This window comes from Schistocerca cancellata, chromosome 8 (assembly GCF_023864275.1).
Source record: "Schistocerca cancellata isolate TAMUIC-IGC-003103 chromosome 8, iqSchCanc2.1, whole genome shotgun sequence".
In the NCBI taxonomy this organism is placed as follows: domain Eukaryota; kingdom Metazoa; phylum Arthropoda; class Insecta; order Orthoptera; family Acrididae; genus Schistocerca; species Schistocerca cancellata.
In genome coordinates this window covers 223124860-223149893 of record NC_064633.1, presented here as the reverse complement: position 1 = coordinate 223149893, position 25034 = coordinate 223124860, and the positions used below count along the sequence as shown (strand labels likewise).

The 25034-nt window shown below is 45.8% G+C and overlaps 1 protein-coding gene across 2 annotated transcripts in view; it reads left to right on the top strand.

The window, feature by feature from the left end:
* The window catches only part of LOC126094454 (mucin-5AC-like), a 576727-nt gene that overhangs the window by 275593 nt on the left and 276100 nt on the right, over positions 1–25034 (top strand). Inside the window, exon 2 of one of the 2 annotated variants that reach the window (XM_049908833.1) lies at positions 22591–22656. The exons of the other annotated variant lie outside the window; for it this stretch is intronic. Within the exon in view, the coding sequence (XP_049764790.1) occupies positions 22591–22611 (21 nt within the window). The 3' untranslated portion in view covers positions 22612–22656. Of the gene's footprint in view, positions 1–22590; positions 22657–25034 lie in introns of those variants that run through there. 2 annotated transcript variants of the gene reach the window in all.

Sequence of the window (25034 nt, the reverse complement as noted above, 5' to 3'; positions counted from 1 at the left end):
ACCTAAGGACATCACAGACATCCTAGCCCGAGGCAGGATTAGAACCTGCGACCGTAGCGGTCGCGCAGTTCCAGACTGTAGCGCCTAGAACCGCTCGGCCACCACGGACGGCTGAAAATGTACGGTTAAATCGGCAAGGTTTAACTGGTTTCAGGTATCGTGACGAGATCTTAGGACCTCATGTGCGGTTGTTGCGAGGTGCTGTGGGCCCAGACTCCGTATTGCGAGGCGATAATTCTCGACTTCATAGGGCACGCAAGGTTGATGTTTTCTTGGAAACGGAAGATACTGCACCCATGGCGCGGCCTACTCGCTCTCCCGATTTGAATCCCATAGAGCACGTCTGGGATGCACTAGGACACGGATTGCATCACGTCAACATCCACCAGCTACTCTCCAAGAATTGGAAGCAGCGCTGTAGGGAGGATGGGCGTTGTTGCATGAGACAGATGGCATCATTCACAGCATGCCCCGTCGTTTGTCAGGCCTGTATTGCTGCCAGAGATGGTTACACCCCACACTGAGCGCATTAACGACTTGTCAGAATACCTGAGTAAATCTGTTAGGTTGGAAAAAACCAATAACATTTTTATCTGCCGTTAGGCGTGTTGCAGTTATTTACGTTCTGCATTCTTCATATCGTCCGCAGCTCATGGTCTTGCGGTAGCGTTCTCGCTTCCCGCGCACGGGGGCCCGCGTTCGATTCCCGGCGGGGTTAGGGATTTTTCCTGCCTCGAGATGACTGGGTGTTGTGTCGATTTCGTCATCATCATTCATCTCCATTACGGTCGGAAGAAGGCAATGGCAAACCACTTCCGCTAGGACCTTGCCTAGTACGACGGTGCGGTTCCCCCGCATCGTCCCCTAAGCTCCTCGGAGTATGGGACCTCATTATCATCATTCTTTATATCGTTTCTACTTTACTATCACGTGGCCGGCCGCTGTGTCCGAGCGGTTCTAGTAAACATTTATGATTGTGTCTCATACTCCATAATGCATTTAAGTCTAAGTATAGTTACTGTTATTAATCAGTCATCCATTCACACAAACAACAAGACAACACTTTATCCGGCAACAATAATGTCACAACTTTGGGATGGTCGATATGGGATAGTCGACACGGCCGACCGCTGTGAGTGAACGGTTCTAGGCGCTTCAGTCCCTAACGCGCGACTGCTACGGTTGCAGGTTCGAATCCTGCCTCGGGCATGGATGTGCTTGATGTCCTTAGGTTAGTTATGTTTAAGTAGTTGTAAGTCTAGGAGACTGATGGCCTTAGATGTTAAGTCCCATAGGGCGTAGAGCCATTTGAACCATTTTCACTGTCACCTGATTACACTGTTTTGAGGCAAAATAAACGCAACGTGGCAAAATTTCGGTTCGTTGCTTTAATTTTAGACACCAGTGTGGTTGTCTCGACTCGTAGACAGGTTGTAGGACAGGCGGAGAGCAAAATGTACCGTCTGAGCGCAGATCAAGTAGTAGGCTCTAGAAACGAGATGTTGTTACCAGGATGGCAGTATCATCTTGTCCCGGCCGTATAAGTGATGAAGCGCCCGGCGCGGCGCTTTCACAATGAACATGCAGTGGAACGGGGCAATCGCGGAAGTGTCATTGTCGCTGGAGCGGCGGCGGGGACGAGACGAGCTCCCGTTCCGCGCTCTCCAGAGTCGCCAGCGGACGCGAAAGCCGGCGCGGCCAGCGGCTCCTCAAAGGCGACCCACATCCCACATCCCACATGCGGACACCGCGGAGAAACTCGCCGCTCCTGCGGCCGACGCGCTGGGAGCGGCCCGCACCGCCAGCCAGGCCGGTCTCTGCTCAGGGCTCTTGGGGGAGCCACTCGAAAGGGCTCTGCAGTACCCTGGTGCTCTCCTGGACTCTGTTGACCATCCCAACGGGGAATCGACCAGTAGCCGACCCATCTTGACGGCTCTTTGCAACAGGCACGAGAGCGCACTCTTACACATATACACACAAACAAACACGCTACACACACTACACACACACACACACACACACACACACACACACACACACACACACACACATAACTGAAGGGCCAAAACAATATGACCACCTGCATACTAGGCTGTTGCTCCACATCTGGAATGGAATACATCAGGGGTCGCACGTGGCATGGATTGATCCAAGTCCTAGACAGCTTTCCGGGGGAATGTGACAGCAGATGTTTCACCACAGGTCACGCTTTTCCTTTAAATTACGGTTCGGGGGTTTGTGGCTGTTGAGCTGGTGCCCGATATGGTCCCAGGTGTGTTCCATCGGGTTCATTGTTGAAACTTCCTAGCTGATTAAATCTGTGCGCCGGACCGAGATTCGAACTCGGGACCTTTGCCTTTCGCGGGCAAGTGATCTACCAACTGAGCTACGCAAGCACGACTCACGCCCTGACCTCACAGCTTTACTTCTGCCAGTACCTCGTCTCAGCACTTGCCCGCGAAAGGCAAAGGTCCCGAGTCTCGGTCCGGCACACAGTTTTAATCTGCCACGAAGTTTCATATCAGCGCACACTCCGCTGCAGAGTGAAAATCTCATTCTGGGTTCATTGTTGTTTGTTGTTGTGGTCTTCAGTCCTGAGACTGGTTTGATGCAGCTCTCCATGCTACTCTATCCTGAGCAAGCTTCTTCATCTCCCAGTACCTACTGCAACTTACATCCTTCTGAATCTGCTTAGTGTATTCATCTCTTGGTCTCCCTCTACGATTTTTGCCCTCCACGCTGCCCTCCAGTACTAAATTGGTGATCCCTTGAAGTCCCAGAACAGGTCCTACCACCCGATCCCTTCTTCTAGTCAAGTTGTGCTATAAGCTCCTCTTCTCCCCAATTCTATTCAATACCTCTTCATTAGTTATGTGATCTACCCATCTAATCTTCGGCATTATTCTTTAGCACCACACTTCGAAAGCTTCTTTTCTCTTCTTGCCCTAACTATTAATCGTCCGTGTTTCACTTCCATACATCGCTACACTCCATACAAATACTTTCAGTAACGACTTCCTGACACTTAAATGTATACACAATGTTAACAAATTTCTCTTCTTCAGAAACGCTTACCTTGCCATAGCCAGTCTACATTTTATATCCTCTCTACTTCGATCATCATCAGTTATTTTGCTCCCGAAGTAGCAAAACTCCTTACAAGCCTCCTTCTCAGGTAGGAGCGCCCTGGAACTGAAGGACGTACAGAGCTGAGTATGCAAGAGCTCTGCCCATTTTGAGACATCAGCTACTGCAGTCAGCATCCATTGTGTATCACCAACATGATAGTTTTAAAGTTTCTGATGGACTTGTTCATTTAAATATGGAACATTGTAGTGCAAGATAACAATTTGTTAATGTGGGCGTCAAGTGCTGCTTTAATAATCGATAACAGTTCTAAGTCATCAAGCAATCCTGTGGCAAAGATCTGTATCGAAGTTCAGTAAATATTTTATTCGTTTATGCAATAAAATGAACTAATATTTGATGCGTGCTAGTTTACTGTGCCACCTCAGCAGACAATCAAAGCACCCACAGTTGTAGCCGGACGATTGTATTTCGTCTGATGACCATACTCGTCAAACCATTGTAGCGCGATTATGACCGATGGCTGGAAGATACTGTCGCTTTCGGGGAAGACATCTTGCATAAAGGAATTGAAGTAGTCCGCAGTAATGTTCACGTAGTCCATAGCTGTTGTGGTACCTTCGGTTGTTATCAGTGATTCAATGCAAACCGCGGGTAACTGCCCCTGCAGCGTAGTGCTGTTCATCTTTCGATAAGCAGTTCGCCTAGATGACGGTGTGTCTGGACACGATCGTCGACCACTTGTAACAAGAAACATGATTCACTCGACCACACGACACGTTTCCAATTATCCATGGTCTAATGTAGCTCATCACGTACCCCATGCAACCTTAGTTGAATATATTGTGCCGTACACTTGAAAATACGTAGACGTCGACTGCAACAGAGTGTCATATTAAACAATTTGCTCTGAGTATTGCTCCGAAACACATATATCTGCATTAGCATTGTAGTCTGACGTCAAATCTGCCACAAATCGCTCCGCACCGTGCTTTACAGATCAGGGAAGCCTCCGACCACCATGTCGTATTATGAGGCTTATATACTCAGCATCCAATCTTCTACACGTGGTTTCACCGCCATCGAACAGCTTCGCGGTTTCCGACATGCTTCCACCATCCATATCAATGCATCCTTTGTCAAAGTCGCTTATGTCAGTGGATTTCTGCATCTTCTCTTGAATGTCTCCCCATACGTCTCAGATCCGCGTATATTCTTTCCTTGCGGTGTCTAGTGCCCGCAACGCCACCACGCAGCAAGCACTTTCCCTGTGTGTAGTGTTCATATTGTTTTGGCCCGTCATTATTTACAGGGTGAACATTAATGAAACCAAATGAGTGCAAGGACGGATTCATGGCTGGAAATGGAGGAAAAAAGGTCCTATGAACATGTGTCTAGGAATGGACGAAGTGCGTACAACGAGAACAAACGGTCCCGGAACACAGTACAGAGCTGCATCGCATCCAAATCATAGCAGATACTTAAAGTGGCCTGCATGAGATGCATTCAATGCGTTCACATGTCGCATCATGGATTGCCGTCATCTTTCACACGTTCCGGCCTCTCTCTGAATAGCGTCTGTACACTAGGAACTGGTTTAGCATGTTGTTGTTGTTGTGGTCTTCAGTCCTGAGACTGGTTTGATGCAGCTCTCCATGCTACTCTATCCTGTGCAAGCTTCTTCATCTCCCAGTACCTACTGCAACCTACATCCTTCTGAATCTGCTTAGTGTATTCATCTCTTGGTCTCCCCCTACGATTTTTACCCTCCACGCTGCCCTCCAATACTAAATTGGTGATCCCTTGATGCCTCAGAACATGTCCTACCAACCGATCCCTTCTTCTGGTCAAGTTGTGCCACAAACTTCTCTTCTCCCCAATCCTATTCAATACTTCCTCATTAGTTATGTGATCTACCCATCTAATCTTCAGCATTCTTCTGTAGCACCACATTTCGAAAGCTTCTATTCTCTTCTTGTCCAAACTATTTACCGTCCATGTTTCACTTCCATACATGGCTACACTCCATACAAATACTTTCAGAAATGACTTCCTGACACTTAAATCTATACTCGATGTTAACAAATTTCTATTCTTCAGAAACGCTTTCCTTGCCATTGCCAGTCTACATTTTATATCCTCTCTACTTCGACCATCATCAGTTATTTTGCTCCCCAAATAGCAAAACTCCTTTACTACTTTAAGTGTTTCATTTCCTAACCTAATACCCTCAACATCACCCGACTTAATTCGACTACATTCCATTATCCTCGTTTTGCTTTTGTTGATGTTCATCTTATATCCTCCCTTCAAGACACCATCCATTCCGTTCAACTGCTCTTCCAAGTCCTTTGCTGTCTCTGACAGAATTACAATGTCATCGGCAAACCTCAAAGTTTTTATTTCTTCTCCATGGATTTTAATACCTACTCCGAATTTTTCTTTTGTTTCCTTTACTGCTTGCTCAATATACAGATTGAATAACATCGGGGAGAGGCTACAACCCTGTCTTACTCCCTTCCCAACCACTGCTTCCCTTTCATGTCCCTCGACTCTTATAACTGCCATCTGGTTTCTGTACAAATTGTAAATACCCTTTCGCTCCCTGTATTTTACCCCTGCCACCTTTAGAATTTGAAAGAGAGTATTCCAGTCAACATTGTCAAAAGCTTTCTCCAAGTCTACAAATGCTAGGAACGTAGGTTTGCCTTTCCTTAATCTTTCTTCTAAGATAAGTCGTAAGGTCAGTATTGCCTCACGTGTTCCAGTATTTCTACGGAATCCAAACTGATCTTCCCCGAGGTCGGCTTCTACCAGTTTTTCCATTCGTCTGTAAAGAATTCGTGTTAGTATTTTGCAGCTGTGGCTTATTTAACTGATTGTTCGGTAATTTTCACATCTGTCAACCCCTGCTTTCTTTGGGATTGGAATTATTATATTCTTCTTGAAATCTGAGGGTATTTCGCCTGTTTCATACATCTTTCTCACCAGATGGTAGAGTTTTGACAGGACTGGCTCTCCCAAGGCCGTCAGTAGTTCTAATGGAATGTTGTCTACTCCGGGGGCCTTGTTTGGACTCAGGTCTTTCAGTGCTCTGTCAAACTCTTCACGCAGTATCGTGTCTCCCATTTCATCTTCATCTACATCCTCTTCCATTTCCATAATATTGTCCTCAAGTGCATCGCCCTTGTATAGACCCTCTATATACTCCTTCCACCTTTCCACCTAGAAAGGTGGTTTAGCATATACAACGCTTTTCAGATGCCCCCCAGAGTTAAAAATCTAGGAAAGTCCAGCGAAGATACTGTTGAGTTTCGCCAGAACTGTGGTGCGGAAGTAGGGTGGTGCTCCGTCGTGTGAAAGCCATATAATCTCTCATATTTCCAAATACGCATTCTCTGGCAGCGCAAGCAGAGTATTCCGCAGGATGTCTAGGTACGTTGTTCCATCGAGGCGTTGTGAAATAATAACCGGTCCAAGTAACTGGTCGCCAAGAATCCCTGCCCACATATGGATGCTGAACCAATGCTGATGAGACGCCTCAACCATCCCCCGAGGATTGTCTTCAGACCGCAGATGATGATTGTGCAGATCGATGATACCAGGTCGGGTAAAGGTTGATCCGTCTGTAAAGAGGACTGATGACATAAATCCCACAATTGTGATGATTTGGTGCAAAAACTATCGACTAAATACTTCCCGTAAAACGAAATGCGCTGTTGATAATCGTTGTACTCGTTGCAGCTGATAGGAATGATAGTGGCTGTCATGCAGGATACAAAGATCGTACTCCGGCTTACGCCATGTTGGCGGGCCGCTTGCCTGGTGCTTGTACTAAGGTTCATCTCAGTATCCTGCAGAACCCGGTCCTCCAGATTTGGTGTACGCACAGTCCGCCGCCTCTCTGCACGTTCGTCTGTCTGAAAGGACCCATGATTACACTAAAGCCCAAAAACGGCTTGAAATGTCGTGCGATGTGGTCGCTGTCAGTGAGGTTACTTTCTTTGGTATATCCGTGCTGCTTCACGACCGTTTCCATCTGCTTGGCCGTATAGAAACACCATCTCTGCTACTTCTCGACATGAATAGCGGGCCATACCGCCACTTACGCTGCTTTAATCATACAGCCTGCAACACATAAGGAACATACGTCACGTGGTCAGAGGATCTTTCATTCGTCAGTGCTACTTACCGTCGCAACGATGCATTTCTGGACACATTTTCAGAGGACCTTTTTTCCTCCATTTCTAGTTAGGAATCCATCCCTGCAGTTTGTCAGTTTTATTAATGTTCAAAAAAAATGTTCAAATGTGTGTGAAATCTTATGGGACTTAACTGCTAAGGTCAACAGTCCCTAAGCTTACACACTACTTAACCTAAATTAACCTAAGGACAAACACACACACCCATGCCCGAGGGAGGACTCGAACCTCCGCCGGGACCAGCAGCACAGTCCATGACTGCAGCGCCTCTGACCGCTCGGCTAATCCCGAGCGGCTATATTAATGTTCACCCTGCATATGTAAAATACCAAATAACCCACATATATATAAAGGTTACCCAGTATTTTCTTTGGTACTAGTTGTAAATTACTGGTGTATTGTATTGCTCACTATTATACGTGATATGTTTGAAGATGCGAAGCAGTACAAATCAACCAACAATAATTTCCTTTTTTATGTATAATGTGTGTATGTCTTAAATCATATTTCTCCCTCACATACTGAATGTTTTAATTTTTCGACTCGCCTTTGTAAGCGACAGTCGACTCACCAAGTGTTTAATCATATGTAAAAGAATTCATCTATTATTTTTACTACACACAGAGCTATGATCTTCCATATTTAAATATCTCATGTTCTTTTGCTATAAAATTATGTCTAGTGAGCTGTGTTTCCTTATGGAGCCTATCATGCATATCTGCATGACCTATCTTCGTTCTTGCACTGGACCTATCTTCGTTCTTGCACTGCTTAACTATCTGTGGAATTTGCAGTGGCTGTTCTGGTAGCATTTTACCCTTCCTGTAATAGCGAGAGTGCTGTTAACGTATGTGTAATTTTAGACCCCGTTTGGCATACGTTTTGAGCACGTGCCTCAGTTACGTATTAGTTGAATCACCCCCTTGGGAACAGCGCGTCTAAAGTCGATATTTTATTACTCAGTTTATCCCAACATCATCTCCTTTCTTTCACGTGGCTCTAGTTCAAGTACAGGAAAGCAAAAGATGTTTCTTCAGGAAACAAAGTAAAGTGAGTTAAAAGCATACGTTCCACTCTCCGTGGTTAGAGTGCCTTGTTCTATTTACTGATAGAAATGTAGCGCTGTTGAAGAGGGTAAAGCGTTTAGCGCTGTTTCAGTTGTAATGAAGACTTCGCTAGACAACATTTCTCTCGGTTTTATCCTACGTTTACGTTTCCTGTGCAGGACAGCACAGTACCACGTATTGCGTCGTCGGGTGTTAGCTGTGTGAAATGGTAGCAATGTTTTTTGATCCACAAGACCTCACGAGCCAGTAGCCCTCTCTGCTAGAAAGGGCTCGCCATCTTCTACGAACGCTACACCGATGGTTATGCTCCTTCGTCCAAGACTTGGATCTCCATAAAACCATCTCAGCTTGATAAACTGTATGGTGTTGGAGCTTATCCAGTGTGTAATGCAAGAGGTCTAATTCATTAAATCTAGTAGCTAAGAAATACTCTCTGTCTGCTGCAACGGATTTTTAGTAGCGTTCTTGACCAAACACGTGTAACCTATCTTAGACATCTTCAGTCGTTTATGTCTCTTATCCTTCATGTTTGTCTTCAGGCACCTGAGGCACTCGTGGTCTTGATACGTTTTTACACAACTGTATGTCGCAAGTGTTATGATTCTCGTCGTCAGGTATTATGATGACAGGTGGCCAGTGCTAAATAGAAACATATATTGCAGGTTTGGCAGTGAAGCCGGTAAGGAACTGGCTGCATAGTCTGTATCTGCAACGACTGAAATAACTAGTAGTCGTGGGTAAAAAATAATATATACTGTACTTAACTTGTGTTACAGGCTACTTCATATGCTGCATACATATAATTACAACAGATATCTAGAGTGGCATTACTTATGCCATACTTGACTAAGCGCCTTGTTAGAGGTAGCTTCCTATCAGCTGAAGGCTATGCTACATTCCTAGTTGACGTACTGAGCAAGAGTGAACCAGAGCTCGCTAGATATAGCGGAGCGGCGCTAGCTGCGCTGGTCACGACTCGCAGGTCCAACGATATGTATTACGGACCGCGGTCGATAACTGCAACCCCTAACAAGTGTGGTATCGAACTTTGATACCACAACAAGCACGCACTTCACCAAACATAACCTTACTGGTAGAATCTTGCTATGCACTACGTACACCATCCGATCCAAAGCATGTGGATACTTTTGTGTGATGAGGAACTGATCACTATATATCACCAGAGGCTAACCCGTCACTATCAAAGAAGTCGGGAAGTATTGTGTTGTCAGCAGAGAAACAGTAACAGCAGAATGGATCAGCCAGGAGGGCTCAGTGACTTCGAACGTGGGCTAGTCATTGGATGACACCTGAGTAACAACAGATCAATCATGGACATTTCACTACTTCTAAAGCTGCCCAAATAGACTGTTGGAGATGTGATTCTGAAGCGGAAATGAGAAGAAACAACCTCGGCTAAAGCAAGAGCAGGCAGACCTCATGCACAGACAGAAGGAACCACCGAGCGTTGCGTAAGATGACCGTATAACATTGAGTGATATCAGCGTAAGGAATCACTCGTGACTTCCACAGTACTACCAGCAGTCCAGCAAGCCCAATGATTGTTTGGGGAGTTAAAAAAAGTGGTAAAATGGTCGAGAAGCTTTCCGTAAGTCACACATTTCTGTCAATGCCAATTGATGCTTGAGACGGCGTAAAGAGAGACCGCATTGGATGATATATGGCAGAAAACGAATGATCTGGGCTCATGAAGCAAGCCTTACTCTACTGGAATCGGATGGAAGGCTTTGGGTTTGGAAAAGGTGTTTTTCGTTGTTAGGATGTGATCCGCTTATTGCTCCTAAAAGAACGCTGAATGCGGAAGAATATGAACACTTGTTGCAGTATTGTGTACTGCGTACAGCAGAGGAACACTTCAGAGTGCTTTAAATAGTTCCGTAAACAAAACTGTTGTGACTTTTCACACTGCAGCGGAGTAACAGCATATGACATGTTTTTAGAAAACTATTTTGTACATTAATGATACTGCCTATGTGCAAACTGAATTAAAATCATAATTATAAGTATACAGTGGGAGGTGTCGATTGAACTGTTTAGCACACCCTTAAGATGCTAAGAGTTCAATCGTTAGCTACCTAAAGGGAGGGACGTATCTGGGATTCGATCCCACAACCTTAGCCACACGTCCTGCCGCTAGACTACAACACCAAATACGAATTAATTTCCGCTTCCTGCGTTCTCGAGGCACTGCTGCTGTCTCGAGTAATGGTAGTTGTTCGCTAGGTGGCAATGGCATTGTTTTCACAACTTTGTTTTAAATCATCATAATTCAGACAAACTGTACGAAATATTTAGAAATTATATACAAAAAACTTCTGCGTGAACTAGTGTACTTATTACTCGACACCTGGTGAAACTCGCCACGGCAGTTCCTGAGATTATCCTGCATACGCAGACGGACTATAAATTATATACGGAGAAGAGAAGAGTAGAGGTAAGGAGACAATGTGAGCAGCCCTTTTAGTGTATTTGTGGATGACGTCACAGTTTACCGTCTAATTAAGTTATCAGAAAATCAAGACTAATCGCAAAATAAATTCAACAAGGTACCCGTACGGTGCGAATAGGGGCAACTGACCGTAAATAATGAAAACTGTAACGTCCTCCTTATGAGTACTAAAAAAACAATCCGATACATTTCGACTACACGTTAAATCTAACAAGCCCGTCTGGCTAAACTTCCGAACAATTTACCCCTGTTGTGTGCAGCCTCTACTGCAGTGTGCAGTTGTTAATGGTCGCTGTTTTGGCGTTTTCAATCAGTCCTGAGGCTGCTAATGGGCGCAGAGCATTGCCGTCGGCACTCCCTGCTGGTGCTGTGCAGTGCGTGCATTTGAGGCCTCAGCGCTGATTTAAAACGCCAAAGAAGCGACCGTTAACAACCGTCCACTGCTGCGGACGCAGTGCATCACAGAGTAAATTGAACTATCACACTGAAAATATTGCGGGGAATGCGAATCTAAGACTCTGTTTTATAGATAGAACACTTAGAAGATTTAACAAATCTATTAAAAAGGCTGCCTACAATACGCTTGCCCGTCCTCTTCTGAGTTCTGCTGCGCGATGTGCCATCCTTACCAGTTAGGTTTGACAGAGTACATCGAAAAAGTTCAAAGAGGGGCATCTCGTTTTCAGTTATCAAAATGTGACACAGAGTGTCACGGCTATGATAAGGGCGTCAGGGTGACAATCATTAAAACAATGCCGGTTTTCATTCCGGTGAAATCTTTTCACGGTACTTCGATTAGCATCTTTCTCTTCTGAAAGCGAATATATCTGTTGACTCCAACCTACATAGAGGGTGTCATAATAAAACAACAAACAAAAACCAACAACCTATCGCAAGACCTAAAAGGCTCAGTTCCACCTGAGGCCCTCCGCTGGCAATTTTTCACTATTCTCGGCGAGTTTCAGAGCTCAGAAATAGTCTACGCCGACGGATCAATGGTCGACGATCTTGATGGTTTGTCTGCCGGTCACGTTGGACATACTGAACACTGATCCTTGCCGACTGGCTGCAGTGTTTTCACTGCAGAGTTGGTAGGCATCTATCGCGCTCTTGAGCATATCCACTCCTGCGCTGGGGAGTCCTTCGTCATCTGTAGTGATTCCTTAAGCAGGCTACAAGCTCACGACCAGTGTTTCCTTCGCTATTCTTTGGTACTGACTACCCAGGAGTCTCTTTATGCCCTCGGCAAAACTGGATGCTCAGTGACCTTCACTTGGACCTCAGGACATGTCGGGATCCCGGGCAATGAACTTGATGACTGCCTGGCCAATCAGGCTCCCAGTAAACCAACTCTGGAGACTGGTCTGCCGGAGACTCGCTCCCACAAGACTGTCATCCACATCTTGTCGGACTGCCCAATTTTAGCCACACTGCTGCGGACTGTTAACCTTCCTACCACCCTGCATCCGGTGTTGGGCTACAATCCCTCAATGGCTGGTGTTGTTTTACGTTTTATTCGTAAGGTTTTTTTTATCAAACAACGAAAGGGTAGGCGTCTGGCCTTCTCTCCCAGGCCTCCATCCTCCCTCTAATTTAACTCTTTCTCACTCTTTCTTTGTTGTTTGTTTGCCTTGGTGTTCTTGTCCCTATCTGTGTTCAGCTCCCTTTCTCTTTTATGTTGGAGATTTTAGTGTGCCACGGCGTGGCTGGATCATCCATTTTTATTCTTATGATCAGCTAGCTTCGGCGATCTGCTATATTATTTTAATACCTTCCACTACTTTTCCTTTTAGTGTACGTTTTCCCCTTTTGGTTAGCTTCTTTCGTTTTTTCTTTCTGTGTCGTTCCCTGTTAGTTTTCCGCCATTTTCCTTTCCCCAACTCCTGTTTTAACTTGAGCCTTGTTTGCATGAGGAAAAAGGGTCTGATGACCCTGTAGTTTGGTTCCTTTATACCCCGAACCGACCAACCAACCAAAAGTCAGAGCTCGCACGGAAAAGATTTAGCAGTTCATTTTTCTCGCGTGCTAGTGGAGTGTGGAGCAGTCACGTAATAGTCTTAAAGAGGATGTATGAACCCTCTGTCAGACACTTAAGTGTGAACTTGAGATGAGATGTTGTGAGTCGACCAGTGTGTGGAAGCCGCATTGCCCCTTTCTCGACTGGAGATACACCGCAGTATAGTGAGTTGCACTGAAAATGACGGTTTACTTCAATCTCCACTACCTGGGTGGTTTTACTTAGCGATTTATTGTGATCCACAGACTATGGAGAAAGAGGGTGGTGCAAAATACTTTTTGGGGAGATAATATCCCAGTAACAGCACCTGTCAGGGTAGCCGAGAGCAGTAATGCGTTGCTTCTGACTCAGGTAGGAACGCCAGCTCTGGATCGCCCAGCGGACTACCGACGAGGGCTGGATTGCTGGCCAGCCTGGATGTGGTTTTTAGGCGGTTTGCCACATCCCGCTAGGTGAATACCGGGCTGGTCCCCACGTTCCACCTCAGTTATACGACTCGTAGACATTTGCACTATTCCATGGATTACAGTAGACACAGACAATTGGCGTACACACATTCCGGCCCGGGGGTATATGAAGTGGTGACGAGAAGGGCATATCTGGCCACCCCTTAAAATTAACACGCCAAATCCGGATAATCATAACAGAAGAACCCCCGCACGTCGGGATTAATGCTTGGAAAGAGAGGGAGAATATCCCAGTAACAGCGCATGTTAAGGCGGCCATTGCTGTCTGCTCCTGCCGTGGATGCGGTGGTCAGGTGTAAGGCGATGTCGCAGAGCGGCAGTTGCGTAGTCGCGACGTGTCCGCCGAGGTCAGTGACCGCGCAGCAGGCAGTCCAGTCGGCGGCAAGGCGTCCGCTTCCGGTCGCGAGCCGACTGTTCCGGAGGCGTGCCGGCACACTGGCACACTTACCGCCTCTAGCCGCCAGCATAGCACACCTCGCGTGACGTCAGAGCCGCCTCTGCCGCTCCAGCTGCGTAACTGTTATGGGGTGTCCAGTCAGGAAACCCTGATTTCAAACTTAAATATATCGAAAACTAAGATCGACAGGCAAGTGCAACAAACGGTACGCTTATTGTGAGTGTTGTAAGAGTTTTATACAGATGTCATACAGAAATTTCGATATAGTTCTAAAAGCTGATTCCAGATGGCACTGTTATCGCATCACGTAGTGCCAATAAATAGTGTGCCGCAGCTCAGAGCGATCAGTTGAACTGTGGAAAGAGGTTAGCGTACTGAAGCAAGAGTTTGAAATCATGTTTTCCAGCGAATTGGAACACTTGGTCATCTGGTGAGATCCCATCTCTGTCACTTCTGCTTCTAGCCAAACCCTACCTATTCCATAAATTTGGACAACATCGGTGGTGACGAGTAGGCACTGGCCCCTTATAAGACATAAATGATTGTACACTATTAAGACTTATTTTGCCTTTACATGTATACTCTGATCTCTTCGATACACTGCTTCCTTATTCTTTTCGGCGCGTTGATATGCTGATAATGATAATTTATAGTACATTAATACAATTAGCCTCTCTTCCAGAATATAGTACGAGGGTGGTTTGATATGTCTTCTAAATTTCTATGAAAGAAAGGAAAATTTTTGCTGTGCCTTCATTGTTGAAAAATATTCAAATGTGTGTGAAATCTTATGGGACTTAACTGCTGAGGTCATCAGTCCCTAAGCTTACACACTACTTAATCTAAATTTTCCTAAGGACAAACACACACACACCCATGCCCGAGGGAGGATTCGAACCTCCGCCGGGACCAGCCGCACAGTCCATGACTGCAGCGCCTTAGACCGCTCGGCTAATACCGCGCGGCCCTTCATTGTTGTGAGCTTGGTTATTCCAAGGACTGTCTAAAGAATTTCGACAATGTACAGTGAACAGTAGTGTGTTGATAGCCGTCTGAATTAGCCAGTGTACTGACTGTGGTTGAGAATGTAGAAAAGCGAGTTTCGAATGGATGAAGTTCACAGGTACTCTGCATCGTCACTAAAAACCATTTGCTTTTGGATTACGAAATTTAAATGTGTTCTAACAAACATCGAAGTCCAGTCACGCTCCAGCGTTCCAATAGAGATTGCCACAAAGGAAAACACAGACAAAAACCACGATATCCTAAAGCAAGATCGAAGGATAAAAATTCGTGAGATTGCTGAGGCTGTGGGTGTCTCAACTGAGCAAGTCCATAATATTCTGCACGGAGGATTGTCTATGAAGAAGCTGTGTGCTAGATGCATGCCAGGATTACCCACAGTCGACCAAAAGCGTATCCGGCCCACCATATCAACAAAATGTCTGGCGATGTTTAATCGCGGTCGCCAAGATATTTTTTGCTGATTTGCGACTGGTGATGAAACCTGGATTCATCATCACACACCAGAGTCTGAACGGCAGTCAAAATAATGGGGAAAGGCTGGTGAATTTGTTCTGAAGAAGACAAAAGATCATTTTGTCAGCGGATAAGGTGATGGCCTCTGCGTCTTAGTATTCCAAAAAAATAATCCTCACAGTTTACTTGGAAAAATGCAGGACAATAACTAAACCCTATTATGTGCTTCATTGTTGGAGACTTGCGTTGGCTGGAAAAAAACGAAGGTTGGCGCGAAATGCACCATCCCACACATCAGCGATAACAGTGGCGAAAATGCATGAACTGTCCTTTCAACTGGTCCCCCATCCACCATATTCACCAGACATAGCCCTAAGTGACTTCTTGCTGTTCCCTAACTTGAAACTTTGGCTTTCTGGGAAGAAAATTTAGTCAAATGAGAAAACGATAGTTGCAGTCAACGAGTACCTTGCGGAGTTTGACAGAACATATTTTTCAGGTGGGATGAAAAAGGTGAAGGATCGCTTGAGCAAGTATATATCCTTCAAACAATACTGTCGAGAACTAAAGTGAGTTGTTTACAGAACTCAGATTTTTTCTTGCTTTCTTATAAGACTTAACAAAATACCTTCGCATGTATATTTAATATATCTCTGTCCTATGGCTGATATTTTATTTTTAACTGGTTATTACTATTCATGAATATTTGCGACGTGTCTCATCAATAACTGCTACATTAAACGTCAAAAGAAAACCATTGTTGAGGATATGTATCGTTTAAGGAACAGTGTACACTACAGCGGTACCCGGCATATCAGACGTAAGGGAGATATTATACCAGAACACTGAACTGAAATCTTAAACTAGAGTATTCAAACGAAATCACAAGCCACAGCACCAATTGGGCAGAAAAGCTACACAGTATTCAATGACTTATCGTACGTGTGGCTACATGTAGCCAAATTACCTTTCTTTGACATTCAATTTCTTATGAAAAAATGTACGGTATGAAATTCTATCACAGACATTTTTGTACAGATAGTACGATAGGTACTGCATTGTGATGCCCGCGTGGGCAAAGTTTGATTCATCTTGTATAATTACTGCCTTTATTCTCAGTGCTGCCGGGAACACCAGGTCTGGAAACCACCTTTCACCAGCAGCGGTGCCATCGTTTCATTTTCACGTCTCGCGGGATTTATCAACCAAAGCAGCAACCATCTTCCACGTCGTTCGCCTTTTGCAGCAGTCAACGTCGCGAACAGCAAGCAGAGCGTCGTGTTTTGTTCCGTAATGAGTCTCATTCCAACTGCAGACGGCAGTGCAGTAATGAGGCTCTTTTTCATAGACACTGCGGGTTTCTGACACCGCGAAACATTGTGAACGCTCTCTTCTCTAGGATGCCCTCAGAAACCAAACATTTGCTCCGTTACTACGGCTGGAAAGGTGACTTACTTGGGGAACCGTCACGGAATCTTGCTGGGTTCCCGCGGAATACCTAAATCAGAAAAGCCGACACAGCGAGATGGTCTAGTGTTTTGCCAGTGGACTCGAATTCGGGAGGACGGCGGTTCGAATCCTCGTCCAGACAAGCAGCCTTAGATTTTCCGTGATTTCCCTAAATCACTTAACCAAAAGCCGGTACAGCCCCTATGGAAAGAACATGGCCGCTTTCTTTCCCAGTCCTGTCACCAATGAGAGCTCCGACTCCGTCTTCAATGATTTCGTCGTCGACGGTAAATTAAACGTGATCTTCTTTCCTGCCTTCTTTCCGAAGTGTTGAAGGGGAAATTGAATGCCACCACCCCGAATACAAGTCCACTGCATTAACCACAGCACAAATTCAGTCAATAATGTCGTGACTCCATTCTGTTCAAAAAAATGGCTCTGAGCACTATGGGACTCAACATCTTAGGTCATAAGTCCCCTAGAACTTAGAACTACTTAAACCTAACTAACCTAAGGACATCACACACACCCATGCCCGAGGCAGGATTCGAACCTGCGACCGTAGCAGTCCCGCGGCTCCGGACTGCAGCGCCAGAACCGCTAGACCACCGCGGCCGGCGACTCCATTCTGTCTACGACTGCTCTTTAACTGTGTTGGAAGCATCTGATTAACGACAGTTCTCTTAGAAATGCAGCAAGACTGAGGTGTTGTCATAGTAATGTAAACAACATCGGGTTACATGACTGGTCGTGGCCCGCGCGGGATTAGTCGAGCTGTCTGAGGCGCTTTAGTCATGGACTGGACGGCTGGTCCCGGCGACGGTTCGAGTCCTCTCTCGGGCATGGGTGTGTGTGTTTGTCCTTAGGATAATTTAGGCTAAGCAGTGTGTAAGCTTAGGGACTGATGACCTTAGCAGTTAAGTCCCATAAGATTTCACACACATCTGAATTTTTTTTTTTTTTTTTTTTTTTTGGCTGGTCGTCGTAGACACGGAAAGCAGCCGGACAAAGCCCACTTAAATTGTCATGGATCTTCTCTGATCATACGTAGTGTATGCAGGTGGTTCAAACTGACAGATCTGACGGAGTCCGTCAAGTAGGCGTTAAAACGCTACATTCTGTTTACCTTCTCAATGCTAAAGTCAGGACGTCACTATGGTACGTACTTGCCGGCCGGAGTGGCCGAGCGGTTCTAGGCGCTACAGTCTGGCACCATGCGATCACTATGGTCGCAGTTTCGAATCCTGCCTCGGGCATGGATGTGTGTGACGTCCTTAGGTTAGTTAGGTTGAAGTAGTTCTAAGTCTAGGGGACTGATGTCCTCAGATGTTAAGTCCCATAATGCTTACAGCCATTTGAACCATTTTTTTGTAAAGTAGTTCGAAGAAGGTACGTTTTTTGCCACCTTCGCGTACTCACGCATGCTTGGTTGTCACTCACTTACTTAACGAAATACACTGCCTTAAACAAATTAGCACACGCGTCTAGAGGCTTCCATTTTACTCAGGATTTATTGGTGCAGCAGCGCATATGGAGTACATGAAATGGTTACAGTTACAGTTCAATATCACAAGCGGTTCTCAGGTGCCAACTACTGCCCATCCTGCCACATCCATATTACAAGTAGTACGTGGTGTAGCCAACACGAGCGGCAATGTAGGCACTGACTGGCATTCATTCGATCGTACAGATGATAAATATTGACCTGAGATACGTTATTTCACGTCTGTTCGACCTGTTCACGAGTTGTTGGTTGACGAGTCGCATGATTCGCTTCTCGTCACATCATATCCCATACGTGCTCGTTTGGAGACAAGTCCGGAGATCGTCCTTGTCAGAGAAGTTGCTGCACGTTTTGCAGACCACGTTGACTTTCACGGGCAGCTTGTGAGCGAGCATTATCCTGCTGGAACAACACATCACTTTCCTGATGCAAGGATGGCAAAAGAATGGGTCTAACAACCTTCTGCAGGTTGAAAGTATCTTAGATAAATTTGTATCCTTTCTTATTTGTGAAAGTATCAATGATAAGATTGTTCTAAATTAATTTTTCAACAAACCTGCACCTGACTGCGTCTGTGAACTTGTTTCTTGCACTCCTCCATTTTGCCAGAAATGCAACATGTATTCGACTCAGCAATCAAGTTCAAGAGAATAATGCCTTGTGTGTATTGGCATTAAGATGGTACTGAAAAATTAACTTTTGGCCCTGATGTTTACTTAATGAAATTATATCTTGACTTGAATATCGACAGTTCTGAAATGGAATAAAATTAGTTATTTGAATTAACTTTACTCTGATAACGTTAGTTCGACCAAAATCGATTTCAAACCATGAATGGCACATACACTCCTGGAAATTGAATAAGAACACCGTGAATTCATTGTCCCAGGAAGGGGAAACTTTATTGACACATTCCTGGGGTCAGATACATCACATGATCACACTGACAGAACCACAGGCACATAGACACAGGCAACAGAGCATGCACAATGTCGGCACTAGAACAGTGTATATCCACCTTTCGCAGCAATGCAGGCTGCTATTCTCCCATGGAGACGATCGTAGAGATGCTGGATGTAGTCCTGTGGAACGGCTTGCCATGCCATTTCCACCTGGCGCCTCAGTTGGACCAGCGTTCGTGCTGGACGTGCAGACCGCGTGAGACGATGCTTCATCCAGTCCCAAACATGCTCAATGGGGGACAGATCCGGAGATCTTGCTGGCCAGGGTAGTTGACTTACACCTTCTAGAGCACGTTGGGTGGCACGGGATACATGCGGACGTGCATTGTCCTGTTGGAACAGCAAGTTCCCTTGCCGGTCTAGGAATGGTAGAACGATGGGTTCGATGACGGTTTGGATGTACCGTGCACTATTCAGTGTCCCCTCGACGATCACCAGTGGTGTACGGCCAGTGTAGGAGATCGCTCCCCACACCATGATGCCGGGTGTTGGCCCTGTGTGCCTCGGTCGTATCCAGTCCTGATTGTGGCGCTCACCTGCACGGCGCCAAAGACGCATACGACCATCATTGGCACCAAGGCAGAAGCGACTCTCATCGCTGAAGACGACACGTCTCCATTCGTCCCTCCATTCACGCCTGTCGCGACACCACTGGAGGCGGGCTGCACGATGTTGGGGCGTGAGCGGAAGACGGCCTAACGGTGTGCGGGACCGTAGCCCAGCTTCATGGAGACGGTTGCGAATGGTCCTCGCCGATACCCCAGGAGCAACAGTGTCCCTAATTTGCTGGGAAGTGGCGGTGCGGTCCCCTACGGCACTGCGTAGGATCCTACGGTCTTGGCGTGCATCCGTGCGTCGCTGCGGTCCGGTCCCAGGTCGACGGGCACGTGCACCTTCCGCCGACCACTGGCGACAACATCGATGTACTGTGGAGACCTCACGCCCCACGTGTTGAGCAATTCGGCGGTACGTCCACCCGGCCTCCCGCATGCCCACTATACGCCCTCGCTCAAAGTCCGTCAACTGCACATACGGTTCACGTCCACGCTGTCGCGGCATGCTACCAGTGTTAAAGACTGCGATGGAGCTCCGTATGCCACGGCAAACTGGCTGACACTGACGGCGGCGGTGCACAAATGCTGCGCAGCTAGCGCCATTCGACGGCCAACACCGCGGTTCCTGGTGTGTCCGCTGTGCCGTGCGTGTGATCATTGCTTGTACAGCCCTCTCGCAGTGTCCGGAGCAAGTATGGTGGGTCTGACACACCGGTGTCAATGTGTTCTTTTTTCCATTTCCAGGAGTGTATATATTGCATAGAGGCCTCTTTTTCTTTACGTTCTTACATTGTTGGGTAACTTTACTTCACTGCTCATTTTCATATTCAGTACAAGCAAAGGATGTGGATTATGATTCAAGCTGTTAGATTTAAACACAATGTTGATCTCAATATATATATTGTTAAAATTTTAAGTCATGCACAAAACCTACCATTTCAAACATTTTTGTAGCACGAATCACTCTTACAAAAAATTTTACAAAACGCTTACTGCGTCAAACCTTGAACATACAAATCCTAATTCTAATTATTATCTAACAAAACCAATTTGAAATGATTATATATCTTCACTCATTTACGTGCTATAGTTTGGTCAGGGGCAGCGACCTACCTTAACGCTGTCACCACACGTCTGCTTCCTCTGGGCACCTAGCTGCGACTCCCTAGTTTTTTTACTGCGCGCGTCCGGCTCTGTTAACCATCAAAGATTCTCCTACTCAAAGAAATTATACTCGTTCCACCTTGCGGTTGGTAACTACCGACTATTTTCTGGAGCTACCCTAGCCGGCCGGAGTGGCCGTGCGGTTCTAGGCGCTGCAGTGTGGAACCAAGCGACCGCTACGGTCGCAGGTTCGAATCCTGCCTCGAGCATGGATGTGTGTGATGTCCTTAGGTTGGTTCGGTTTAATTAGTTCTAAGTTCTAGGCGACTGATGACCTCAGAAGTTAAGTCTCATAGTGCTCAGAGCCATTTGTTCGCTGACGCTTCCCAGTGATGCTAGGCGTCCTGCAGTATTCGCCCGTTCTGGGACGCCAAGATTTCACCGATCTGACAGGGTCTGCCAATCAGGTGTGCATCATACTACCTACCCAAGTAAAGTTATTTTCAACAAGAAAACCTCAGGTATGAGTGTCTCTAACCGACGAAAGATGTTTTGCTGCTAGAAGTGAATCAGGAACTTTAATTTTGTGACCTTTCAGGCTTCCTTGGCGTGATTGATTAATAATGTGAGACGGGATATTCTGCCATGTTGTTTCCTTTTTCAATTTTATCCGTAAGATAGAAGCAACAACTCGCATAGTGCTCAGAGCCTTTTGAGCCTGGAGCTACCCTGATCAGACCTTAGCACATACCTTTCAAGGTACCAGGCGTTGGTTAGCGTCCCCTCCAGAAACACTAAAGATGGAGAGGAGCTGTAGCTTATCGCACCCCAGCCTGGCGTGGGATTGGCGAGTCTTCGACAGATGCACCCATGGGTCATCTCACACCAGGTCTACGTAGTACGCTCAAACGACTATAACTTGGCTGCATGCAGAGTCTGCTTACATCGCTGAGGATCATATCGCGCCATTCTATCTTCCATGAGTTCCTCTGACGGCACCAGTCGAGTCGTTCCCATCGATGCTGTGGTGTGAGTGGAAGACGGGCTAGAGTTGTGCGTGCCAGTAGTCCCACTGCTAATAACCGGCTCCCAACAGCTCGTGCTGACACGTTTACGCTCCCGAGCCCTCTCATCCGTGCTGTGGAAGCTTTAGTCTGCCACTACTGCCCTTACAATACAAAAATCCTGGCAGGCGTCTGTGCTGCGTGAACGTTCAGCACCTCATCTACAGGTGTGAGAATGTTCACGTGACCACTCATAACAGCATCGCTGCGCAACTGCTGCAGCACATCTGACTTGTGCGGCAGTACTGCGAAAGGACTATTCCACCACTCGGAAGGCCACAATTTGATCCCTTTCAAACTCGGTCAGTCGGCTGTAGGAGGCACGAGTGGTTCTCCGTGGCATGGTTACATGCTTTCTTCACACCTTCGCACTACACTGAGCCTTCTGGCTGTGAGCATTTCCTATTAAAAGGTAGACACAGTTGGCGGTTATCTACTAAGCCCCAGGTGGCATATATCGTCATCGGACCAAAATCGACCTCGTCTTTCCAGATGTACAAATTTTTTCCGGCAGTGTTTGTTTGTTTTAAGTTTCGTCGTAATATCTGTTAGTTTGGTCACTGAATTTTTGAACATCCTGTTTAGTACATGTGACGATTTTCTAGACAACATTTCTGATGTATGGTATGTTCTTGGAACTTTTCGTAGAAACGTTTCCACATTGGTTGCAAGTACACTGTTATTTGAGACTAATACAATTTTATCAGTTTCTGTTCATTTTGCACTTAAAAAGTACCTATTTAATGCTCTTTTCCGTTTTTTTACAGGTAAGCCAGTACGCGTCATGATGTCTGTGTGCGGTGAGTCTGTGTTTTGGCATCTTATGTTAGCGTATGGCTGGTAATGCACTTTCTTTTATCGCCTCTGCGTAACACGGAGAACAGCAAGTACTAACAACGTCAATAGAGCGATGGTGTTCCGACTAGAAAGGAATGTGGCTGACAGTATGTGTAGAAAACAGATTGATTTGTTTTCCTTTGGAAGTGAATTTCCCATTTATGCATCAGTTACAGAACCATTAAAATGGGAAAAGGACAATATTCCATCTAGCAAGAATTTACTGCGTTTTCCAAATGATTCACTTCTTGTGCTGTTTGTCTAAATAAATCAGTAATTTGTACACTGTAACGAGTGACCATTTCAAGCCTTGCCTTCCTAAATCTGCATTTACATATAAAATTCGTTTGGAGGCTTATTAATTAACTTCACTAGAGAATTATCTTTTCCATTATCTTTTATACCTTTCTTGCTTTGGCTAGCTCTTGGGATCTGTTCCACTCATAAACGTAATTCTGACAAAGTTAACCTTTTTCTTTCCTAGTATTGCTACGTATCTTGTAATTATTTTTGTTTCTAATTATATCTGTTGATAAATTTGCACAATGTCAGCCTGCATTCATAAGTGGGTCACTTTTTATTTTCCTTTCTGTGTTTCTTGATACAGACTTTCTATAACACACGAAACAAAACTCTATTTGCTTAGTTTTCCTCGTTTACTTTTAATCTTGTTAAGAAATGCTCTTTGTCTGCGTTGATTACTCGTTTAACGCATAAAGCGTACGTGGGACGTGAGCATTTCTATTGTATCTGCTTCCCAACATTTTGATTTTTTCTTACACTGTTCTTCTTACATTCTAACGTTTGGTATGTTGGAACTTAATTATGTTATACATATGTCAGTCAGTTACTGAATCTTTGCAATATTTGATTCCTCTTCACAGTATCTGAAGGAAATAATTTTTAGGGATCCAGATTCTTACCAGGATACAGTACTGGTTGTAAGGAACTCAAACATATTTCAGCATTGTTATTCTAAGCTCAAGCAGGTACGCATTTGTTGTGAGGGCACTACAAATTCGTATTCGTATATTAATATAAAAGTAAATTTTATCTCTTGGCAGAAATAACAGAGTAGGGTAAAATGAAGTGCCACATACGTGAGGCGGCTGTTTAATGTTATCAGTTTCAGACCTGTGTGAGTAAAGCGAGTGTCATTTCCAAACTATAAATGAGGGGCTGATGTCTGGATAACTATTCATGTGTTAAGTTCACAGACTATATTGGTTCCTATACATGTCCCCCGCCCCCTCTCCCAAAAAAATAGGCACACCACCTGGGAATTATCCGAATGTGGCGGAAATCGGTAGATGTGATGTACATGCACAGCAACTCAGTAACGAGGTGGTCCATATCTGGCCCTTATTCAAGCAGTTATTGGTTTGGCATTGACTGCTAGAGTTGTTCGATGTCCTCCTGCTGGATGTCGTGCCAAATTCTGTCCAATTCGCTCGTTATATCGTCAAAATCCCGATATGACTGGAGGGCCCTGTCCATAATGCTCTAAACATTCTAAATTGGGGAGGGATCTGGCGATCTTCCTGGGTAAGGTAATGTTTGGCAGGCATGGAGACAAGCAGTAGGGACTCTCGCTGTGTACGGGTGGGCGTTATCTTGCTGAAATGTAAGCGCAGGATGGCTTGCTATGAAGGGCAACAAAACGGGGCGTAGAATATCACCTACGTCCCGCTATGCTGTAAGGGTGCTGCGAATGACAAGCAAAGGGGTCCTATTATGGAAAGAATGCACCCCAGACCATCACTCCTGGCTGACGGGCGGCAGTCAGGTTGGTATCCCACCGCAGTTTGGGGTGTCTCCAGACATGTCACCGGCCGCTGTGGCCGAGCGGTTCTAGGCGCTTCATTCCTGAACCGCGCTGCTGCCTCGTCGCTGTTTCGAATCCTGCCTCGGGCATGGATGTGTGTGATGTCCTTGGGTTAGTTAGGTTTACGCAGTTTTAAGTCTAGGGGAGTGATGACCTCAGATGTTAAGTTCCATAGTGCTTAGAGCCATTTGAACCAGACACGTCTTTGGCCTTGCATCTTATTGACTGAAGTGTATTCTCTTCGGTGACGACAAGCGAAGACGTGCCTCTAGACGCCCCGGACTGTCACCTGCCATACGGCCCAACAAGCAGGAGTGATGATGATCTTGGGTCTCATTTTTCATAGTAGAACCCCTTCGGTTGTCGTCCGGACACCTCTACACCACAGCGGGATGTCGACGATATTCTACGCCTCGCTGTGTTGCCCTTCCTGGTTACCACTCTGGGATTACATTTCAACAAGATAACGACCTCCCGCACACGGTGAGAGTTTCTGCTGCTTGTCTTCGTGCTTGCCAAATCCTACCTTGGCCAGCACGGTCGACGGAT